The 18264-nt window shown below is 39.9% G+C and overlaps 1 protein-coding gene across 4 annotated transcripts in view; it reads left to right on the top strand.

Annotated features, from left to right (window-relative positions):
* The window catches only part of ARHGEF10 (Rho guanine nucleotide exchange factor 10), a 110278-nt gene that overhangs the window by 20865 nt on the left and 71149 nt on the right, over positions 1–18264 (top strand). For all 4 annotated transcript variants that reach the window (XM_033054997.2, XM_033054994.2, XM_033054996.2 and 1 more), the window contains exons 3-8: positions 6902–7066; positions 9170–9460; positions 10361–10424; positions 11585–11664; positions 12683–12739; positions 16330–16493. In XM_033054997.2, coding sequence (XP_032910888.1) covers positions 6902–7066; positions 9170–9460; positions 10361–10424; positions 11585–11664; positions 12683–12739; positions 16330–16493 — 821 coding nt within the window. The remainder of the gene's footprint in view (positions 1–6901; positions 7067–9169; positions 9461–10360; positions 10425–11584; positions 11665–12682; positions 12740–16329; positions 16494–18264) is intronic.

Genomic DNA, 18264 nt, shown 5'->3' with positions numbered 1-18264 from the left:
CCAGGATTCAGGCATCCCTTTGCCTAAGTCATCTGGAGGTTCAGTCTAGGAGGTATGTACAATTGCTGGCAGTGGGGAGGGAAAAACATGATCCAAAAGCAAAGTCAAAATCCTTTGCTAACTTTACCAGACTGTGTCATCCTGGTAGAAAGGTTTGCTAGAGTGATCCAAGACCTAAAATCTCAAGTTTTTGCTCTGGTTGGCTTTCAGCTTTTCTTTAGTATGGTAGTCAGTTTATGCACTCAAGCTGTATGTTTTCTTCCTGTGGAAGTGGATCTCATGCTCCCTGTTTTAGATCTTCAGGGTGTGTCTGGTGCCTCCTGCTTCATAGGGTTCCCAATTGCTTTTAAAAAGCTTTTAGTCCAAGGTATTGGTACATGATTCAGCAGTTTTATATTGCTAATTAGAATTAAAAGGACTGTATTAGAGAAATGCTTATCCCTTAAACCATTAAACAGTAATTGCTTCAAAGTAAAAGTAATTATTTGTAAAACTAGGTATTAATAGTTGATAACTGATAGAAAAAGAAGTATAGAAATAAATAACAACCCAGACTGCTCTCACTGGTGGTTGTTTCCTTAAAAATGGTTATTTTTTTCATAAAGTTGTTGACTACATAGTCAAAACTACATTTTCTAGAAAATTTGTCTGTTTTTCCTTTGTATGTCATTTGTACTTTGATATCTTATAGTACCTTAACATGCTCTGTCCTTGTGCTGCCAGAGCTGGGTATTTTCTCAATGACTTTGTAGTCGTGTGCTGTTTGATTTCTGTTTCTTTAGAGCTCTCTGGTTTTCCTGTTCCCTGTGTGGATTGTCCATTTGGCAGCACACTGTAGGTGAGCTCAGCAGGTTGTGTGCACAGTAGCTGGGGCTGAGCCCAGCTGCACAACCACCCTCAGCACACCCATTGTACCTCAGCTCAGCTGCCTGGTGGCATTTACACCAATTCAGATGGGTGACCTTGGAAGTGCTAAGGGTTAATTGTATTGGTATTCCTTGAATACTGATGGAAAGCTAGTAGCTTTTAATATGGATAGATGCTTGTCATCATAGAGAGGGATCTCTCATGCATTTATGCGGAATTCCAAATAACATCTGTACAGGATTTCCTTACAGCACCAGCAAAATTTCTTGGTGACATTTTTATGTCAGAATGTGCTAATATGGTGCTGAGATGGAAAAGACATCCTCAGGACCAGGCTTGATCTGTGTTTCTAGTGGTGGCAGGCAATACCAGTGCGCTGAATATTGAAACTGAGTAGCCACAAAACACTGATTTTACTTGGCTGCCTTTCTGGTTATCAGATAGCCAGTACTGAGAAGCATGTTAGGCTTTACAAAGGAGTACAAGTCTGCTGGTGTTGCTGCTGCTTTTCTGTGGACAGCCTGGTTCATGTCTTAATGCTTTTATTTTAGACTTTTGATTTTTTTGCAACTCAACTTTTCTTTTAAATTTTAGCTAATGAAGACTTATTTTTTTAGCACTATGAGTAGTTTGTAAACTTCAGGGTTTTTGCTATTTGTAAATCTCTCCTAACATCCACAGACCAGGGCTTTATTTCAAGGAAAGGTTTTTTTTTTTGGTATTAGGCATACTGCTGTTAGCAGGCTCTCTGAAACTTGAGCAGGCAGATTCATTACTCTTCTGACTCTGGTTTTGAATTTGTTTTTTATCCAGAAGAACAATATCTGTTGTGCATGCTCAGCAACATAATTAGTATGTAGTGTGTGTATTTGCAAAATACTAAAGAGGCATTTGTACTTATTTCTTTGTTATTTATTTGCAGGGAAAGCCTGCTAATTCATGTGGTTTTGCTATTGTTTTCATCACTGGAAACACTTTTTACATGAATGTATACTCTTTGGTTTGGCTGGGGTATTTTGTAGCTGTTTTCCACAGGGACTGGTAATGCTGACATTGCGGTCATGCTTTGGATGTGTGTGCATGCCGTGTGTAATTAGCAGCGTGCTTGTACCACAGGGACCTGGGTTCCCTGCAGTGCCAGCTTAGCACAACTCTGAGTGCAAGGGGAATGAAAGTCCTTGGCTTTGATCTGCTTCCCATGGGAAGGAGTGCTCACTCATGTGTTTTTGCATACACGGTTTTGTCCTCGATGTTTATCTTCCCCCAGCAAAATAGATACTTCGCACCTGTGGGACTGTGTGAGGAGGTGGTTTATGGATGCCGTTCTGGTGGATGTGCTGTGTGATTGGGAAGTGTCAGTGAAGGGCAGTGTTGGCAGGAGCACTGACTCGTGCAGGTCCCTCCTGTCCTGCCCCTCACTGCTCTCACTGCGCAGGTGCTGGTCCTGGACACCTGCTGTCCTTTGAAGAAAGGCAGAAGAGGGAAGTGTCAGCCGAGTACCAGAGTGAAAGAATATTTAACTACAGTTTTCTCCCCTGGAACTGAAGAATTAGTGGTTACAAGTGGGAAATGAGTGGGTTGAAAATACCATGTTGCTTTCTAGCTGTAGGAATGCAACTTAAGTAGTGCTTTCAAGCTGGGAGAAGCAAGAGGCTGTCCAGTGGTGACCAAGTTTCTTGAAACCTGTCTTCAAGTTCTTGCTGAATATGGGGCAGCTGTTATTTTACAAAGTTGGCCTAATCTGGAAGCTTCTGCAGGCATGAGTGTTTCCTAGTACAAGGCTCACCATCCTAACACCAAGCCTCTGCTACAAAATCTTGTCTGAAATAAAAAGCAAATAGCTTGAGATGCCATTTATCCTGGAGCGCAGTCAGCAGGGTGCATTTAACCGCAAATGGTTAGTTTTACAAAAAATCATGGTAACTCTAAAAATTCAGTTGTTTCCTGGTATCTGCATGCTTTCAAAACTTATTTCTATTGTACACTTACATAAGGAGCTTGGCAGATTTTAATTGTTGAGAAATACATGTCTGTAAAGGGAAGGGTGTCTCATCAGAGAAATCTCTGGAATGTATCAAGGATAAATAATAAGCACTTAGATTACTATGTCTGGGAGTTTGTTTTGACTTATAAAATTCGCTAATTTACACAGGTTACAATACCTAAAAATATTCTGGGATAGTAACATTTTATTTTCTTTTTTTACTAAAAAGTTTTGTGTGTTTCAAGACACTCAAGTATTTGTAGAAAATTGAAACATCTGCAGAATTAATTTGAAAGGAAAGTATGTCTTTGCAGTCCTAAGTGTATTGCTGCAATCCAAAATAATGAATTAAAAAAAAAAAGTTTTAAAACTGTGTTGGAATAAGAGCAGGCAACTCCTGCCAATGTGTTTTAGGTTCAATTGTATTCATATTTTTTCACTAAATAATAATTAGATAAGTGCCATTTGAAGTATTGTGCTCTTATTTCCTTAATTGGTCATGGCAGAAGTGACTAAAAATATTTATTGACTTCTTTAAGCATAATAGATGCATTTCTGCTTTTTGTTCCATAGTAGCCTGTGAACTTTAAAAAAATGACTACAACTGATTACAAAGATGATATTCCTAATTATACAGAAGTCTTCAATTTCTAGAAGTATTTTTTAAATCTTAAAACATAAAGTATTCATATTTCTTAGTGGCAGCATGCCTGTTTATGTCCAGGGCTTCCAGGTTTATTGTTGCCATGCCCCAGACTGTGAACTGCTTGTGCTTGGGGTTCTATTTCATTCTTCCTTCATCATGGTTTTTCATGAAGAAAGTTGAGTTCTTCAGTTGACTTCTTCTGGGTCATCATGGATTTATGAGATTGCAAAGGGGAACAGACATTTTGGGGTGCTTTTATTATTTCCAGTGTGTTCATGTGGTATTCAAAGTGCACTTGAGAGTAAGTGCAGAGCTATTTTATCTTACTTCTGTGTCACTAAAATAAACTGTTTAAGAAAACTATTAATGAAGCTTCACTGACTTAATCTGGGCTTTAAAATTAATGTCAGTCTTTTAACTCCTTACCTGTATTACATTGAACTATAAATAATTTGAGGATAATGGATGGGAAGGCAAATGGTGCCAAGAATGCTTTGCAATTCGCAGAGCAACAAAACATTTTTAAAATTTGCTTATGCCCCAACAGGTCTCTGTAAACAAAACCTAAGTGAGCTTATTTTTGAAGCAGACTTAAGAAATGCCATTTCACTGGATAACAAAGCACAGAAAAAATAATAAATCTGTGTGCTGTGCACAGCTATGAGAACATGTATTCCTCTCTCTTATTCTAAATTAGCACTTTCATACTTAATTTAACTGGAAGGCAATATTTCCATTATATCAGATTTTTTTTCAGTCTTGAAAACTATAAATAGAAATTTTCAGAAATACAAGAATTTCCCCAAAGCATTTACTGAGCTCTCAGAGTGGTATTGCCATAAGATGAACAAGTTCAATCAAGTTTTGTATTCTCATTGCTCTGATTGTCACACATAAAGCTAAGGATGTGAGCACTGGTGAAAGGGAAGATTGGATTTTTAGTAACTAATTTAATTTATTTGAAGTAATTCCAGACTCTGTCATTCTAAGCATTGTGTGAGTATTATTTCAGAAAAAAAACCCAAAACAGTGCATTTTAAAATTATGTTTTAAAAAAATAGCTGTCCTCTGTGTGTTTTCTGCCTTTGAAAATCCCCTCCTCACACACCCTCCCTCTTTTTTGTTTCAGCAAGAACACTTGCCTCATGCGCTTTTTGGCTTGATCCTTTTGATTTGCAGATAAAGGGTAGGAGGAACTGGAGGTTTCTTCATGAGCATGAAATTTTGCAAGATCTGTGGTGGTATTTAGCAGCCAGATTCAGGCTGGGTCTAGCTGCTGTCTGTCTTCCTAATTGTAGCACTTAAAAACAGCTTTTGTCTGTGTGTTGTTGTGACATAACACAAAGAACTGTGAAAAATAGGTATTTTCAAAACAGGAATTTGTCTTTTTTTTTGTGTGACGTAGTCTGTATTTATCTGCAGTTCTGATCAGCTCTTAAGTTGAAGCAAAAAGCCCCCATTCTCTTTTTTATTTTATTTTTGTTGTTAAAATACTTTTTCCATCAATTGAAATAGTATGTCCTTAATATTAAAAGCTTAAAGGAGAATATTTTTTATTAAATATGAGGTGGAAGGTATCTGTAAATTTAAAAGGCTAAAGTTTATGCCTGCAGAATTAAACAAATGTAGAAATGATGCAAAGCTGAAATACAGTTTTAGAACTTTCTGAACTGAGGATTTGTTTGTCTCCTGTCTACCCTTTCTGACAGACAATGTATTCTTTCTTTTTTTGTCTCTTTTAGTAATCTTAACCCACTGTCCCATCAGTGATGTGATTATGGGCTCTTTCTAGGCTGCAGTGCCCATTTATCAAGTTCTGTTTTTGTTTATGATTCTAAGTAAATGTTTTGAAATGAATGAAGTGGGGCAGTGTTAACAACCATAACAGAAAAAAATAATTAGGTGGCACATCCAATTTTTGTTTTTTTTTTACTCATATTGAACAGACATCTTCACCTCTTTTGTTTCTTTTCCCCGTTACACAGTCAAGCAACAAGTGTAACAGTTTAGTCAGATGGATGCTGAATCAGGAAGAATGCCATGTTTGTCTTTAATCACTTGGAAGAGCTCTGAAGAATTTCTTGCATCTTGTAGGAAAAAATGAATTGCTAATGGACAAAGCAAAAACGAGAAGCCTGACTTCATACAGAAGAATTTTTGAAAGGAATTCATAAAAATGAAATTAAATGTCCTGCTGCCTCAGCCATAATGTATGACAATAAACGCAGGATAATCCAGGTTTTTTGTTCCTTACTATTTTTTGCAATTAGTTCACTTTTTCTCCTGCAGAGAGGCTGCATGAAAGATCTTGTTATTTGTGGCTGTGGTGAAATATGCTGGCTCAGCCTGCCTGAAGAAACAGAAGCCTTGGCAGGAATGCTGATTACCATGACAATCTAAGCAGTCTAGAGCTTTGGGGTGTTGTGGGTTTTATCATGAAGATAAAAAATGTGTCCTGGATGGTAGGATAGCTGATAACGTCATGATGCAGCAGATCAAATCGTCTTTGACTTAATTTTCATTTTATGTTACCTGTGGAAGGAGGGGGGGGAACCTTATCACCTTCAGGTAAATTTTTACCACATACTTGCGTGTTTACATCTTTATATTTTTTTTTGGATATCATTTTATGCTGTAGGCACATGAAGGGGTTTACATTTTCATGGGTTTTCCCCAGCAGCATAGGGGGAGACTTCCTGCTCCCTCTCCTGTGCCCCACGTACAGTGCCAAATCTGTGCTATAGTATCTTCCCAAGCAGAGAAAAAAACCCCCAAACCCACCCTTCCTATCCACATTAGGGTGTCATTATTTCAGGCATTACTTCTTCAAAAGGTCCACACCCTCCCTCCACCAGAATGCACGCATGTATGGTAATAGAGCTAATAGCATGTTGCATGACATCCTTAGTTTAAAACTATCTTGGATTGGAGTGGGAAAACCAATCTGCTGTTCTCTGTTGGAGCGTGCGAACTGAGTTATTGTCACTGGCATTTGTACACTCTTAGGAAAGGATAGACTTAGGAATTTGAATTAGAAAGGAAAAATTAATTTAAGTTATGAAGTTGCAAAGTCCCTGTGCAAATAAATTAATCTGTGAAGTTTTCCTGTTCAAAAATTGGCTGTTGAAGTGTTTTTCTGAAAATAATTTGGCTCATTATGACAAAAGCAAGTGTATTTGCATTATTACTTGTTTATTTCTTTTCAAGTAATCGCCTTGTTTCCACTAAAGGATTTACTGAAAACTGCATGAGGTTATCAACACATCAATCAACTTTTGTTCTGTTCCAGTAACCTAGAAATCTAAGGGTTCATTGTGAAAGCTTCATTTGTAATGCGGAGCATTTACTGGTCCCATGAAATCATTCTTAAGAGCAAACAACCAAAGGTGTGTCTTTCTGCACAGTTCTAGAGCATGAACCAAAAGCCACGGGTCTGAATGATGAAGAGGAGGACGAGGGAGAACAGTTTGACTTTGATAGTGGAGATGAGATACCAGAAGCAGACAGGCAAGCCCTTGAGCCATCTATTCCTGGAAATCACATAGAGCACCAAGAGGCTGGTGTTGCAGGTAAGTCAGCCTGTTGGTCTGTACCTCCACTGGGCTAAACAGTTAAGACTGATCATAGGAAGCCTTTTCTTGGCAGTGTAACAAAAGTACTTTAACAGGAGTTTTCTGTGGTGTTATGGCCTGCCCCTGAGGGTAACTCAGCTTCTTAATGCATTTCTTGGAGCAGATCATAGTGAAATGACACTGAATGACTGGTGTTCGTAGATATACACACGTTGGGTTAATTTTGGAACAATTTGGTTGCAATGGAGAGCATATATGTAGCCGTTTTTGTTATTATATATAGCAATATGGCAATATCAAAGCATAAAAATACCACCTGCTTAATAAAATGTCTCAGGGAAGAGAGGAAGAAAGAGAAAGAAAGGGTAAGAGTAGGAAGATACAGAATCATCACCCATGGATCTGTGATGAGACTTGATTGAAGTGATGATTGAAGGTCTTGATCTGTCAGAGGTGGGAGAAAAAGCCCACAAAATACAGAATTTGGTGGGTTAATACACTCTCAGGTTCAGATGGTAGTGCTCAAGCACTCCTTTGTGAGGGCAAAGTTTTTGATCACGTGCAGTTCTCTGGTGGAAGGTGTGAGAAATGAGTCTGAGGGCATTTCAGGGGTCCTTGGCAATTTATGAACTCTTCTAAGGCAGCTGCCTCTTGTGTCAGTAAGCCTGTGTGAATGTGACCTTCCCTGGGAGGACAGCGTGTGTGTAAGGGAGGGCAGTTTGGCATGATAAAAGCATGATGCTGTCTCCCCAAGATCTGCCTCTTAGCAGCCTCAGAGCCCAGTTTGTAGCCTCTGGTGGTGGTCAGTTCACCCTCTCTGTCTTATGCCGACCAGAGGTTTGTCATTACACACCCAAAGACTCGCTGCCTTCTCTTTGCAAACCTGGCCTCAGCAAAGCTGCCAGGCACCTCTAGCTAAATGGTCAATTTGTTTTGAGGCATAATCCAGTCTCTCACACGTGCAAGTGTTTTGAATATTCCTGCCAGTTACAGTCATGGTAGATCTGCCAGGGCAAGTGACCATCACGTGTAATTCCTGTGAGGTTTCCCATTTAAGTGTGACATCCAAACCAATGGATTGGCCACAGTCTGAGTGTCATGCTACAAGAAAAGTGTATACCTTTGCTGGTCTTAAGGACATGGATGGCTTGAGATAAGCTGTTTCACAGCTAAACTTGCTAGTTGCTGAGCTTGAGATGTTGTGCATAAAACTAAGTGGAGTTTGAGTTTATGAATTTTGTTCATAAACAGAAGTTATGCTATATATTGTAACTTTTTTTTGACATACTCAAATGTTCCAAGTGCTGAGGTACAGTCTGGAAAATGCTGTATTCTGCTAAAATTGCTAACAGCTGATTTTGCTTACTTTGATCCCATTTCCTTTTGTAAACAGATTCACTGTACTTATGGCAATTAAAGACAGATAACTCTTCACGTACTGTGCAGTTTGACAACCTGGAACTTAAACATGATCTTTCCCTGAGCAGGGGAAGGGTTGCTTGCTCACCCTTATTGTGAAGTTATGCTTACAGCTTAAAATAATTTCATCAGTTGGGATGCAGTTCCCTTCAGAGGGGCCTGTGATTCTGCTGTACCTCAGTGTGTCTCAAAAAATACTGGGAACTTTGTATAAGAGAAAACAATACATTTTCAAAGAGGAAAACTTGTAAACTTCTTTTCTTCCTTCCTTTCTTAACAGTGCATTTTCAGGACGGTTCTTTGAGGAATGTCCCTCCAGTGAATTTTACTTGTCCTCATGACTACCCTTAAAATATTTCTTGTGTTTGTATTTGTAGAATTCAAATTCATCTAGAATCCAGATTTTAACGTTTAGGGTTTGAGACTGTTTTGACTCATGTGCTTCTGTCAGTCAAGTTACTGTTTTTCCATAGGCATCTTTGTAACTCATCTTGTTTTGCTCTTGTTGCAATCCTCATCTGTAAAATGGGGAGGTGTGGGAATTTTGAGTCCTAGGTTGTAAGCAACTTGTATAGTAAAGATCAGGTCAGTGTTTAACATACTTGCAAAGAGTTATTAAAGCAGCTTGAACAGGTATGAAAAATAAAACTTTGTATTTTTTGTTTAATCTTTCAACTAAAGGAGCTGGTAATTTAGAACACAGTGAGAAGCTGCCAACATCAGAACCCGCTGCAGAAGGCACTCCAGCCAAAGTAAATCCCTACTCAGTCATAAATATTTCCCCAATCCAAGACAAGGATCCATCCTTATCACCAGAACCAAGTCCTCAAGATGAATGTGCAAGTCCCAGCTTGTCTGGTGGATATTCTGTTCCTGTCCCTTGTGGATATGCGGTGCCATCCAACCTACCTTTGATATTGCCAGCATACTCCAGCCCTGTCATCATACGCAGTGTTTCTGTAGATGAAGAAGGTACTGTATTTACACACTTTACTTTATTTGAAGGGGAATCCTTGGTTAAACTCAGGTACCTTTCCTTTATAACACTCACCCTAGGTGAGTATGATTAATGCCGATTCCTTTTTAACGTAATGAAATAATTTTCAGATTCGAAGTTCAGTGTTCAAGCCAAATGGTTTCTTCTCATACCTTTTATTGTTTTTTTCTAGATCCTGGAAAATTTTCTCTCCCCTTTGTCTTTTCTATATGCATTTCTGTTTATTTTCCAATTCTGGTGGATTTAGAGTTGCTGTGGGGTTTTTCCCTTGATGATTTGATGTATTCTCCATCCTCTAGTACAATTTCATGATAAAAGAGGAAACTAGAAAGGGAAATAACTATAGATTATTACAGAAACAAGAGATCTATTTTGTAACCAGAGTTGAGAAAGTTAACAGCTTAATGTTAAGACAGTAGGAAAACTCCTCATATCCTGCCTTTTCCTTTTTGTATTTTGAATATACTTTTCTTTAGATAGGCAGTAATTCTTCTATAATTCCAGCCTTTATTCCAGCCTTTGCTTTTTACCACCATTAGGAACACTGTCAAGTAAAAGTAAATGTTTTTGTGGTCCTTATTACCTGTAGAGGAATATATGTTTGCGAGATAAATTCATCAGACGTGATTTCCTCTTTACAGCTCTTCTAAGAAATGGCTGTGTCTTTGAATTACTTAGTTCTCAAAAATACATGGTATGAAGAAACTTCTTTTTTTAAACACATGTAAGAATAAAACTATTGCAAAGAAGGAGATTATTCTTTAGCAAGAATAATTATTCTTAATCAGTTTCTTATGCTAAAATGTGCCATTTGAGCCAAACTGACATGTTATTGCTAACATTTTCTTTTTTTCTTTTTTTTTTCCACTTGGCAGGTACACAGTCAGCAACCGAAGAATGTCATTATAATTCTGTAAACTTGGAGGACCCTCAGAATAGGTGATTGTCAGTTCATCATGTTTTAATGATTTATAAAACCTTAATTCCTACAAAAGCTTGCATTTGATAAGTGTTTTCCTTGTGTGATGCTTCCATGTTTGTTGGTTTGTTTTTTTTTTCCACTTTCTTAGTCCTGTAATTCTGATTGGATACTAAAATCAGCACTGGTGTGTGTAACTGTGCATGACATTTTTGAAGATGCTAGCTTGAATTTTTATAGACTGATGGCAAAGTTAGCTGCAACAGATTGCTGGAGGTTTTGTCTAGCCTGCTGCTTTCAGCAGGACCACTGCCAATATTCCATCAGATCAACCTTGCTGGCTGAGTCTTCAAACCCTCCAAGGATGGGGGTGCTGTACTACTTTCCCTTTTCCGCTTTGTCCCCCTCTACCTTCCCAAATGTCCAAACCAAATCTTCCAGTGGGCAGTCTGTTGACCATTCCCCCTTTGTCTGGCATTTAAAAAAAGATAAATAAAAAGGGCCTCAAAACAAACCCAAACAAAAAAAAAACCTCTGATTCCATCTCTGTAGTTCTGTAGAGAACTCTACAGTTCTCTTTTGGATAGTTGTAGCTGCTCTTAGATCACCCCATAACATCCTTTTCACCAGATTAAATAATCCCCATGTCTTTTACCTCCTAACCATATGCTTTAGTCCCTTACTTCAATTTCTCTACATCTTTCTAGAGGTAGCTTCAATTTCTTCACAGCATTCTAGCAGGGGAGTGTTGGGAAGCCAAAACTGGACATGCTGCTACAGGTTCAGCCTCACTAGCACCAGGTGGAGGAGGATAACAGCTCTGCCTGATTGCTCCTGATGTAACCCAGAATGTCTTTAGTTCTATTTGCCATGGAAAGAAAGCTCTCACTTCACTGTTTCTGAGAGAACTTCCTGTGTTCTGGTAGATGAACTCAAAAGCAGAGTATTTTTTAAGATTGTAAAGAAGGTGTTTTCAATTTTCTGACTAAAATTGTCAGACTGTTAACTAGAATAGATTATTCCTCACCCAACTACATGCTGAAGCAATATTTTTGACTAATCAGCAGCCTTGGAGTGGAAACTAGAAGGCAATAGTATATTTATTGTCTTGTCTTCATGGATGTTTAAAAACATCGTGGTGTAACTTTTACTTCTTTTATTTAATGGCCTCTTTTTCAAGTGAAGATAACCAGACCAAGAGAGAGGATGATGCCCTGGCCAAATGGGTTGCAGATCCTGCAAATACTGCATGGATGGAAAGTAAGTACCAGTGAGCACTGAAGTACAACTGTAGAATGTGGTCAGGTAGGTCCTAAAACCAAGCTGTACCAGTTAGAACATTCAACTGTGTAATAAAATTGTGTTTTAGAATAAGTTTAATATTCACTTTTCCACCTTTTGGAGTCTGTGGAATCATATATTACAGAAGTCATTTGGCTCCATCTATGCATGTGCACTGGAAATAAGCTCCAGTTCAAAATCTTGCCTATATTTGTGACTGTATTTGAATTTACTCTTCTTGTGCAGTGGTTGGTAAGTAAGTACTTGAAGGAGGTGGAAGGGAAAGAATTGCCACTGTCTTGGTGTGTGCTGTTGATTCTTGGCTGCTAGCTGCATTTTAAATCAGAACAGAGACTCTGTGGTTTGAGGACAGGTTATCCTGCCTGTTCTCAACTGTTCCCACTGGGCTGGAGGTTCATCTTACGTATTTCGTGAAGTGACTGAAGCATTTGTGTTGTCATTCTACCTCTTAATGTACTATGATGATCATTACATTATTTAGTTTTGGTTCTTTTTCAAATGTCAATTTCAGCTTTTCTGCAGCCATTCAGTAAAGCAATGAGCAGCCTTCAACACAGCACAGAATGTACCATACTTCTGTAAGAAGCAGGGGAGAAATACTGGCTTTTGAAGTGGATTTTTGTTTTCAGGCTACCAAAAGTCATCATAAGCAATGCAGATAAAATTCTGAAATTTCACAGATAACATATACTGCTTTGTACATTTGAATGATTAGATGTGCAGGCAAAATGCTAGTGGAGAGTGAGCCATAATGCCATTGTATTCATATATGCCAGTATAACCAAAATTCTTTAAAATAAAATAGAATAGATCAGTTGGAGAGTACCTACAGCATTTCTACTGCCTGACCATTTCAGGGCTGACCAAAAGTTAAAGGCATGTTAAGGGTATTGTCCAAATACCTCTTAAACACTTGGTCCCATTGAAATTTTAGGAAGTTTCTCATTTGTTTTTTTTTTTTCTATCTTGTTTTTAGACCCAGATGAGGTAATTTATGATGATGTGCCAAGAGAAGATTCAGACTCTGAACCAGGTTTGAGATCTTTGTAATGTTGAAAGCAATGTAAAATGGAAGATGTGCATGCATACTAAACAGATATATTTATTAAGTACAGTAGTTTCACGAATACAAGCCGCACGGATTATAAGCCGCACTTCCGGTGCCTCGACAATGTTGCTGTCTTTGTCAATAGATAAGCCGCACCCCGAATATTAGCCGCACTTTCGTTCGTCGCGAGAATCCGTGCGCAGCTTTCACAAATTGGCCAATTAGTAACAGGATCGCGGCATAGCGGGCTTTACTGGCTCGGGGCGGGGCCAGGAAGGCTCGGCCCGCTCATGGTTGCCGACGGGGCCGGGTAGCCCAGCTCAGCGCCACGGCTCGGCGGGGCTGGCCGGGTGGTGCTGCCGCTGCCGCCGGGCTCGCTGGCCCCCCTCTCCCGTCAGCACCGCCCCGCTGCCGCGTTCGCTCGCCCGGCCGGCGGGCTGCCGCCGCCGCCCGGCTCACCGGCCGCGCCGCGCCGCGTTCCCTAGCCCTGCCGGCGGGCTGCCGCCGTTGCCGCCCGGCTCGCCGGCCGCGCCGCGCCGCGTTCCCTAGCCCTGCCGGTGGGCTGCCGCCGCCAGGCTCGCCGGCCGCCCCCTCCCGTCTGCACCGCCGCCGCGTTTCCTCGCCCTGGCCGGCACTGCAGGCCCCCGCACCGCCGGGCTCCCCCACGCTGCTGGCCCCGATTCTGCTGGGCTTCCCCCGCTGCCAGGCAGCCCCACCCGCCGGCCTTCCTGCTTCTGCCATGCTCCCCTGCACTGCCAGCCCCAGTTCTCCCGGGCTCCCCCGCCCTACTGACCCGGCTCTGCCGCTCCCCTGCCCCGCCCTGCTGGCCCAGGCTCAGCCGCCCGCCCCCCACACTGCAGGCCCCGCCTCTGCCAGGCTTTCCTACCTCTGCCGGGGCCGGCCGGGCTCCAGCTTGGCTTGGGGCTGCCGCGGGCTCTCACTTCCGTGTTGGCAGATTTTAGAATTTTGTTAATGTATTAGCCGCCCCGGAATATTGGCCGCACTTCCGGGTTTCCACCAAAATTTTGGTCAAATTGGTGCGGCTTGTATTCGTGAAATTACTGTACCTAAAATATATGTAAATGGAATTAACATTGTGTCAGTAATTGGTAGGTCAGTAATTGGTGGTTCAGAATTATACTAACAATTAAAGGACTATCTCAGCAGGTCTCCTATACTGCTCTTATATAAGCTGAATTCTACTTTGTTTTATAGACAATGTTCAAAATACTTGAGTATTCTGCATATTAGAGAATTACAGTGTTGGGTGTTGTAGGGCCCTGAACAAGGCAAGGTAGTTAGGAAAAGGATGTTTTAAATAATTAAATGATGTATGATAATGTATCATTGTCATGGTTATAGAGAGAAGCTCTTTCCTTGAAAGTCCCCTTCAATATATAAATGCTTGATACGTGGAGGAAATGGTCCAGAGTGGCTGTTCATCATCCTGATTGTGACTCTACAGAAGTGTTTTATTTCAGCTTTGAAATGGTCCACTCCTGATGGTTCTGACCATATTTGAAGAGGGCAGAATAGATCTCAAAATAGTTGCTGGAGTCAAGATTTTACCTTTCTTGGAAATGATGGTGTTAGGGCTCAAGAAGCATATTTCATTGAGTTCTTGCTGAGGTTTGTTTTGCAGTTTTCGGGTATAGTGAAGTCTGCTTGAAGATCAGTTGCTGCTGACTGATTTTTTTGTTAGAGTGAATTGGCTTATTGGGAGCCCAGCATTTTATTTGTCATGGCTCTCGGAGAGTGTAGGTGTTTGATGCTCAAATTGTTAATGAATCAAGAAAACACTTAAGCTTTCTTGTGTGAAAACCACATTAATCTTTAAAGCTGTAACAGTTTTATTTCTTGTCCTTAGTAGTGTTCAGGCAAGGTGTTTTACAAATTACTACTGATTTTTTTTTCATTTATTATTGAAAGTACCATGTTACATTCACGACTTGAATGCTTATATTACTGGAAGTTCCCTCAGGGGACTGTGCTACTCTGAGCAGGGACATCTTTGTGCTGTTGCTGATCAGTCAAGAAACATGTACACCAGGCCCAGGTAGCTGAGCTAGGTGGGATATGGGACATGGAGCAAAGCTCTGCTGAGTATATTGCTCAGAATCTTTAGCTTAACCCATAAGACATTGATGAAAATTATTTTAACTTCTTCCCCAAAGAAATTTAAAGATTCTGAGGAAACAGGTGGTAAGGGAAATTTTGTCTTCGTACATTCATGATCTTGATGTTTATTATTTGTGTATTTTGTCAGGGAGATGCAACTATTAAAAAAAAAAAAATTCAGTCAATCTGCATTAGTGCAATGTAAGAACAAGATAAATTCATCCATTCATGGGGAGAATCCTGCCCCAAAGTTGACAGCACAGGAGTTAGACTTCCATAAGTCTTGATTTATTTTTGCTTACTATCATGGTTCTTTTAAATTACTCATCGTGCTAGATTACCACTAAGATGTCTTCTTCAGCAACAATATTTTAAGGACAGTCTTGATATGCATGGGAATTTAATTTTTTTCTTAGATCTGAATCTTCTAAATTAGACTAGAATCCTCTGTGTTAAAGAATTTAATTAATGTTAATATTAAAATCCAGGGTTTAGATGGGAGCAAAACATGCCAGCTTTTCTTTTGAGTATATATTTTTTTCTCTGTTTAAATAAAATGTCAAATCTTAAAAGCACAGCTGCTGTTTCCTGAATTTAATAGGAGGCAGTTGTAAATGCTGCATCAAAACCTCTGACAGTAGTGATTCCTTGCAGAAGTGTTGTACCACAACAAGTGTCCACACTTCTCTACTTGTAATGACAAATAATGCTGCAGGTAGAGTGCACTCCTGTTTCCTGATAAGCAATTGGCTCTAAATTTTCCATTTTATTTTGAGTAAGTTTTATGTTCTTGACATCTGTGCCAGTGGAAAGATCTGTGTCTTTAACAGGAGGTACTTTGGTCAGCCCTTGCAATATAGATTTGAAAAGGTTATGTCTTGAAAAAGTTAATACTTCTAGTTTTTAAAGTAAATTATGAGCAAGGTAGCTGCCAGGTGTGGGAGACTTCCAGTGACTGGTGGTGATGAGTCATAAAACACCATTGTGTAACACCTTTCTTGCTACTTTGGTCTGATCTGTTCTGCTGGAAGTAGTGACATTTTTATTTGATTCTTGCAGTGTTTTAGCATTTATCATTTTAGCTGATGTCCCTAGGGATAAATGGCAAGCTTACAAATGTAAGGATGATGCTTCTCAGTGCAGATGTGCATTCACAGCTATAGTGTAAACTTCCTTTGAAGTTCTAAATCATTTTGTGGGATTTGGACTCAGCAGTGTCATTTGAGTAGCTCATGTTTCTAAAAGGATCATGGTGTGTACCATAACACTGTCCTTTGTTAGTACTCTATTTCAACAAAGACAATCTCCTTTGCGTATTTGAATATTGGATTGAATTCAGAATTTTTAATGTGCATACAAAAGTCTGTGCAGTTCTTTATGGCATATCCTGAACAAATTTTTTGGTGTTTGAACAAATATTCAGTGTAGCTTTTTTTATTTTGGTTTAATTCTTGCAGAGGAAATGATTTATGATGATGTTGAAAATGGTGATGATGGTGGAAACAGCTCACTGGAATATGGGTGGAGTTCAAGTGAGTTTGAAAGCTATGAAGAACAGAGTGATTCTGAGTGTAAAAATGGAATCCCCAGCTCCTTTTTGCGAGGCAACCACAAGAGACATGTATGTATCCTGCAGTGCTGCTCAGTCATTGAGGTTATCCTGGTTTTCAACACTTGCTTTTCTCACCTGTATTTCTTTTTTTCCTCAATTCAGTTTCAAATACCAAGAGCATCTTTTTAAAGGAGATATGAATCAGTGTGGAAATGACAGTACACAAAAAAATGTAACAGGGAAAAGAAGACATGAAAATATTAAACAGAAGTTTCTTACAAAAAAGAAAAAACTCAAATTGGATAAAAATGAAATTAAAAATGAGATTATTTTTGCTTATGGGAAGTTCCTCACCTTCTCTTCTTTTGAAATTGCTGGATTAGTGTAAGTGGTAAATAAGTGTGGAAAATACTGTGAAGAATAAATGGGGACAAGCCTGAAAAGAATTGAAGGTTTGGGGTCATTAGGTGTTCAAAAGTCACAAAACTCTTTGCCACTGTTCCCTAGCTTTCTGTCTTAGATCTACATCACTTTGCTTGTTTGAAAGTGATTTAGCTTAAAAAACTTCTGAAAGTGAAAGATTTGTGTAATCCAAGAGAATTCTACCTGTTAGGAGAGAAGAGAGGTGTCACGATTAAAATGATCCATCCGTGACACTTCTCAGGTCTAATACCTTTGGCTCCATCTGTTCTGTGGGAGGCAGGAAGACACAGGTGACACAGGTGCCTGTCCTCACTGCATCTGTCCCACTGCACAGGGAGACAGGTCCTGGGCTCCTGCCTTCATGTCACCTTGGCTCATCTTCTTCTGCCCTTGTGTATCCTCTGTGTGAGAGGCTCCCAGTGTGTGCTGACTAGGGACAGCCCCCAAGAGCCACTTGGCAGCTGTGTGTTGTGAGCTGCCTCAGCACCCTGTGGCTGGAATGTGCACAGTTGCAGACAGGGTGTTATTTCATGCGACCTTTATTTTCATTTTGCAGGTTTCTTAGCTTGATGAGATTAAAAGCCTTGCTGTCAATGTACATGTACCAGTACATGTTATCTGCTCTCCCTTCACCTCCATCCTTGCTGCCCATCAGGGATTGAGCAATTAACTGCAAGACTTGAGCCCACCCAAATCTGCACTTTGTAAGCTGAGTGCTCATCCTCTGTCTCTGTCTTGGTTTTGTTCTGACTAGAACAATCTTAAGCTGTTGCAGCTGTTTGGGAGTTTGTTTTAACAAGACTGAAAAAACTGAGTTTGATTATTTTATTGTTTTAAATACCTTGGAGGAGACTAAGAAATTACTTTGCATGTGAGTGTGTAAGCCTTAATATGTCTTCTGGCTTATTCTTTTATTTTTTAAAATCTTGTCTTGTTATCCCCAGCTTCAACTTTGGCCATAGTCATAAGAATCTATTTACATATGTGAAAAAAGTAAGATTTAAAGCCATTTTCTGGAACTCTTAGAAGTATGCTTTGATCTGTCATGGGAAACTGTTGGCAGTGTTTGAGTGTGATCATACCAGGGTAGGGCAGAGAGATTCAGGAGTGATGAGAGAAGAGGGGTGTGCCCTGCAGATGGCTTTTTCAGGCCTGTGACAAAAGGTTTTGGCGATTGCCTTGTGAGGATGAGTGTGAGAAGGTGAGGAACACTTAAGCTGGTGGATGGAAAAGTCAGAGAGGCTCCTGCACATGGACAGGTTGCTGGAAGATGGAGAAATCAGGAAATTAAGGAAATGTTTTGGCAGAGTGAGGAAGGAAACTGTAGGACTGCTGAAAGAAAGCTCACAACAACCAACCAAGAAGACAACAAAAATGCAACTGAAAAAACCAACGCCAGCCCTTTCTGCACTGGCAC

This window comes from Catharus ustulatus, chromosome 3, assembly GCF_009819885.2.
Source record: "Catharus ustulatus isolate bCatUst1 chromosome 3, bCatUst1.pri.v2, whole genome shotgun sequence".
Lineage (NCBI taxonomy): Eukaryota > Metazoa > Chordata > Aves > Passeriformes > Turdidae > Catharus > Catharus ustulatus.
The sequence above is the reverse complement of the archived record's forward strand: the minus strand, read 5'-3'. Positions and strand labels throughout refer to the sequence as shown.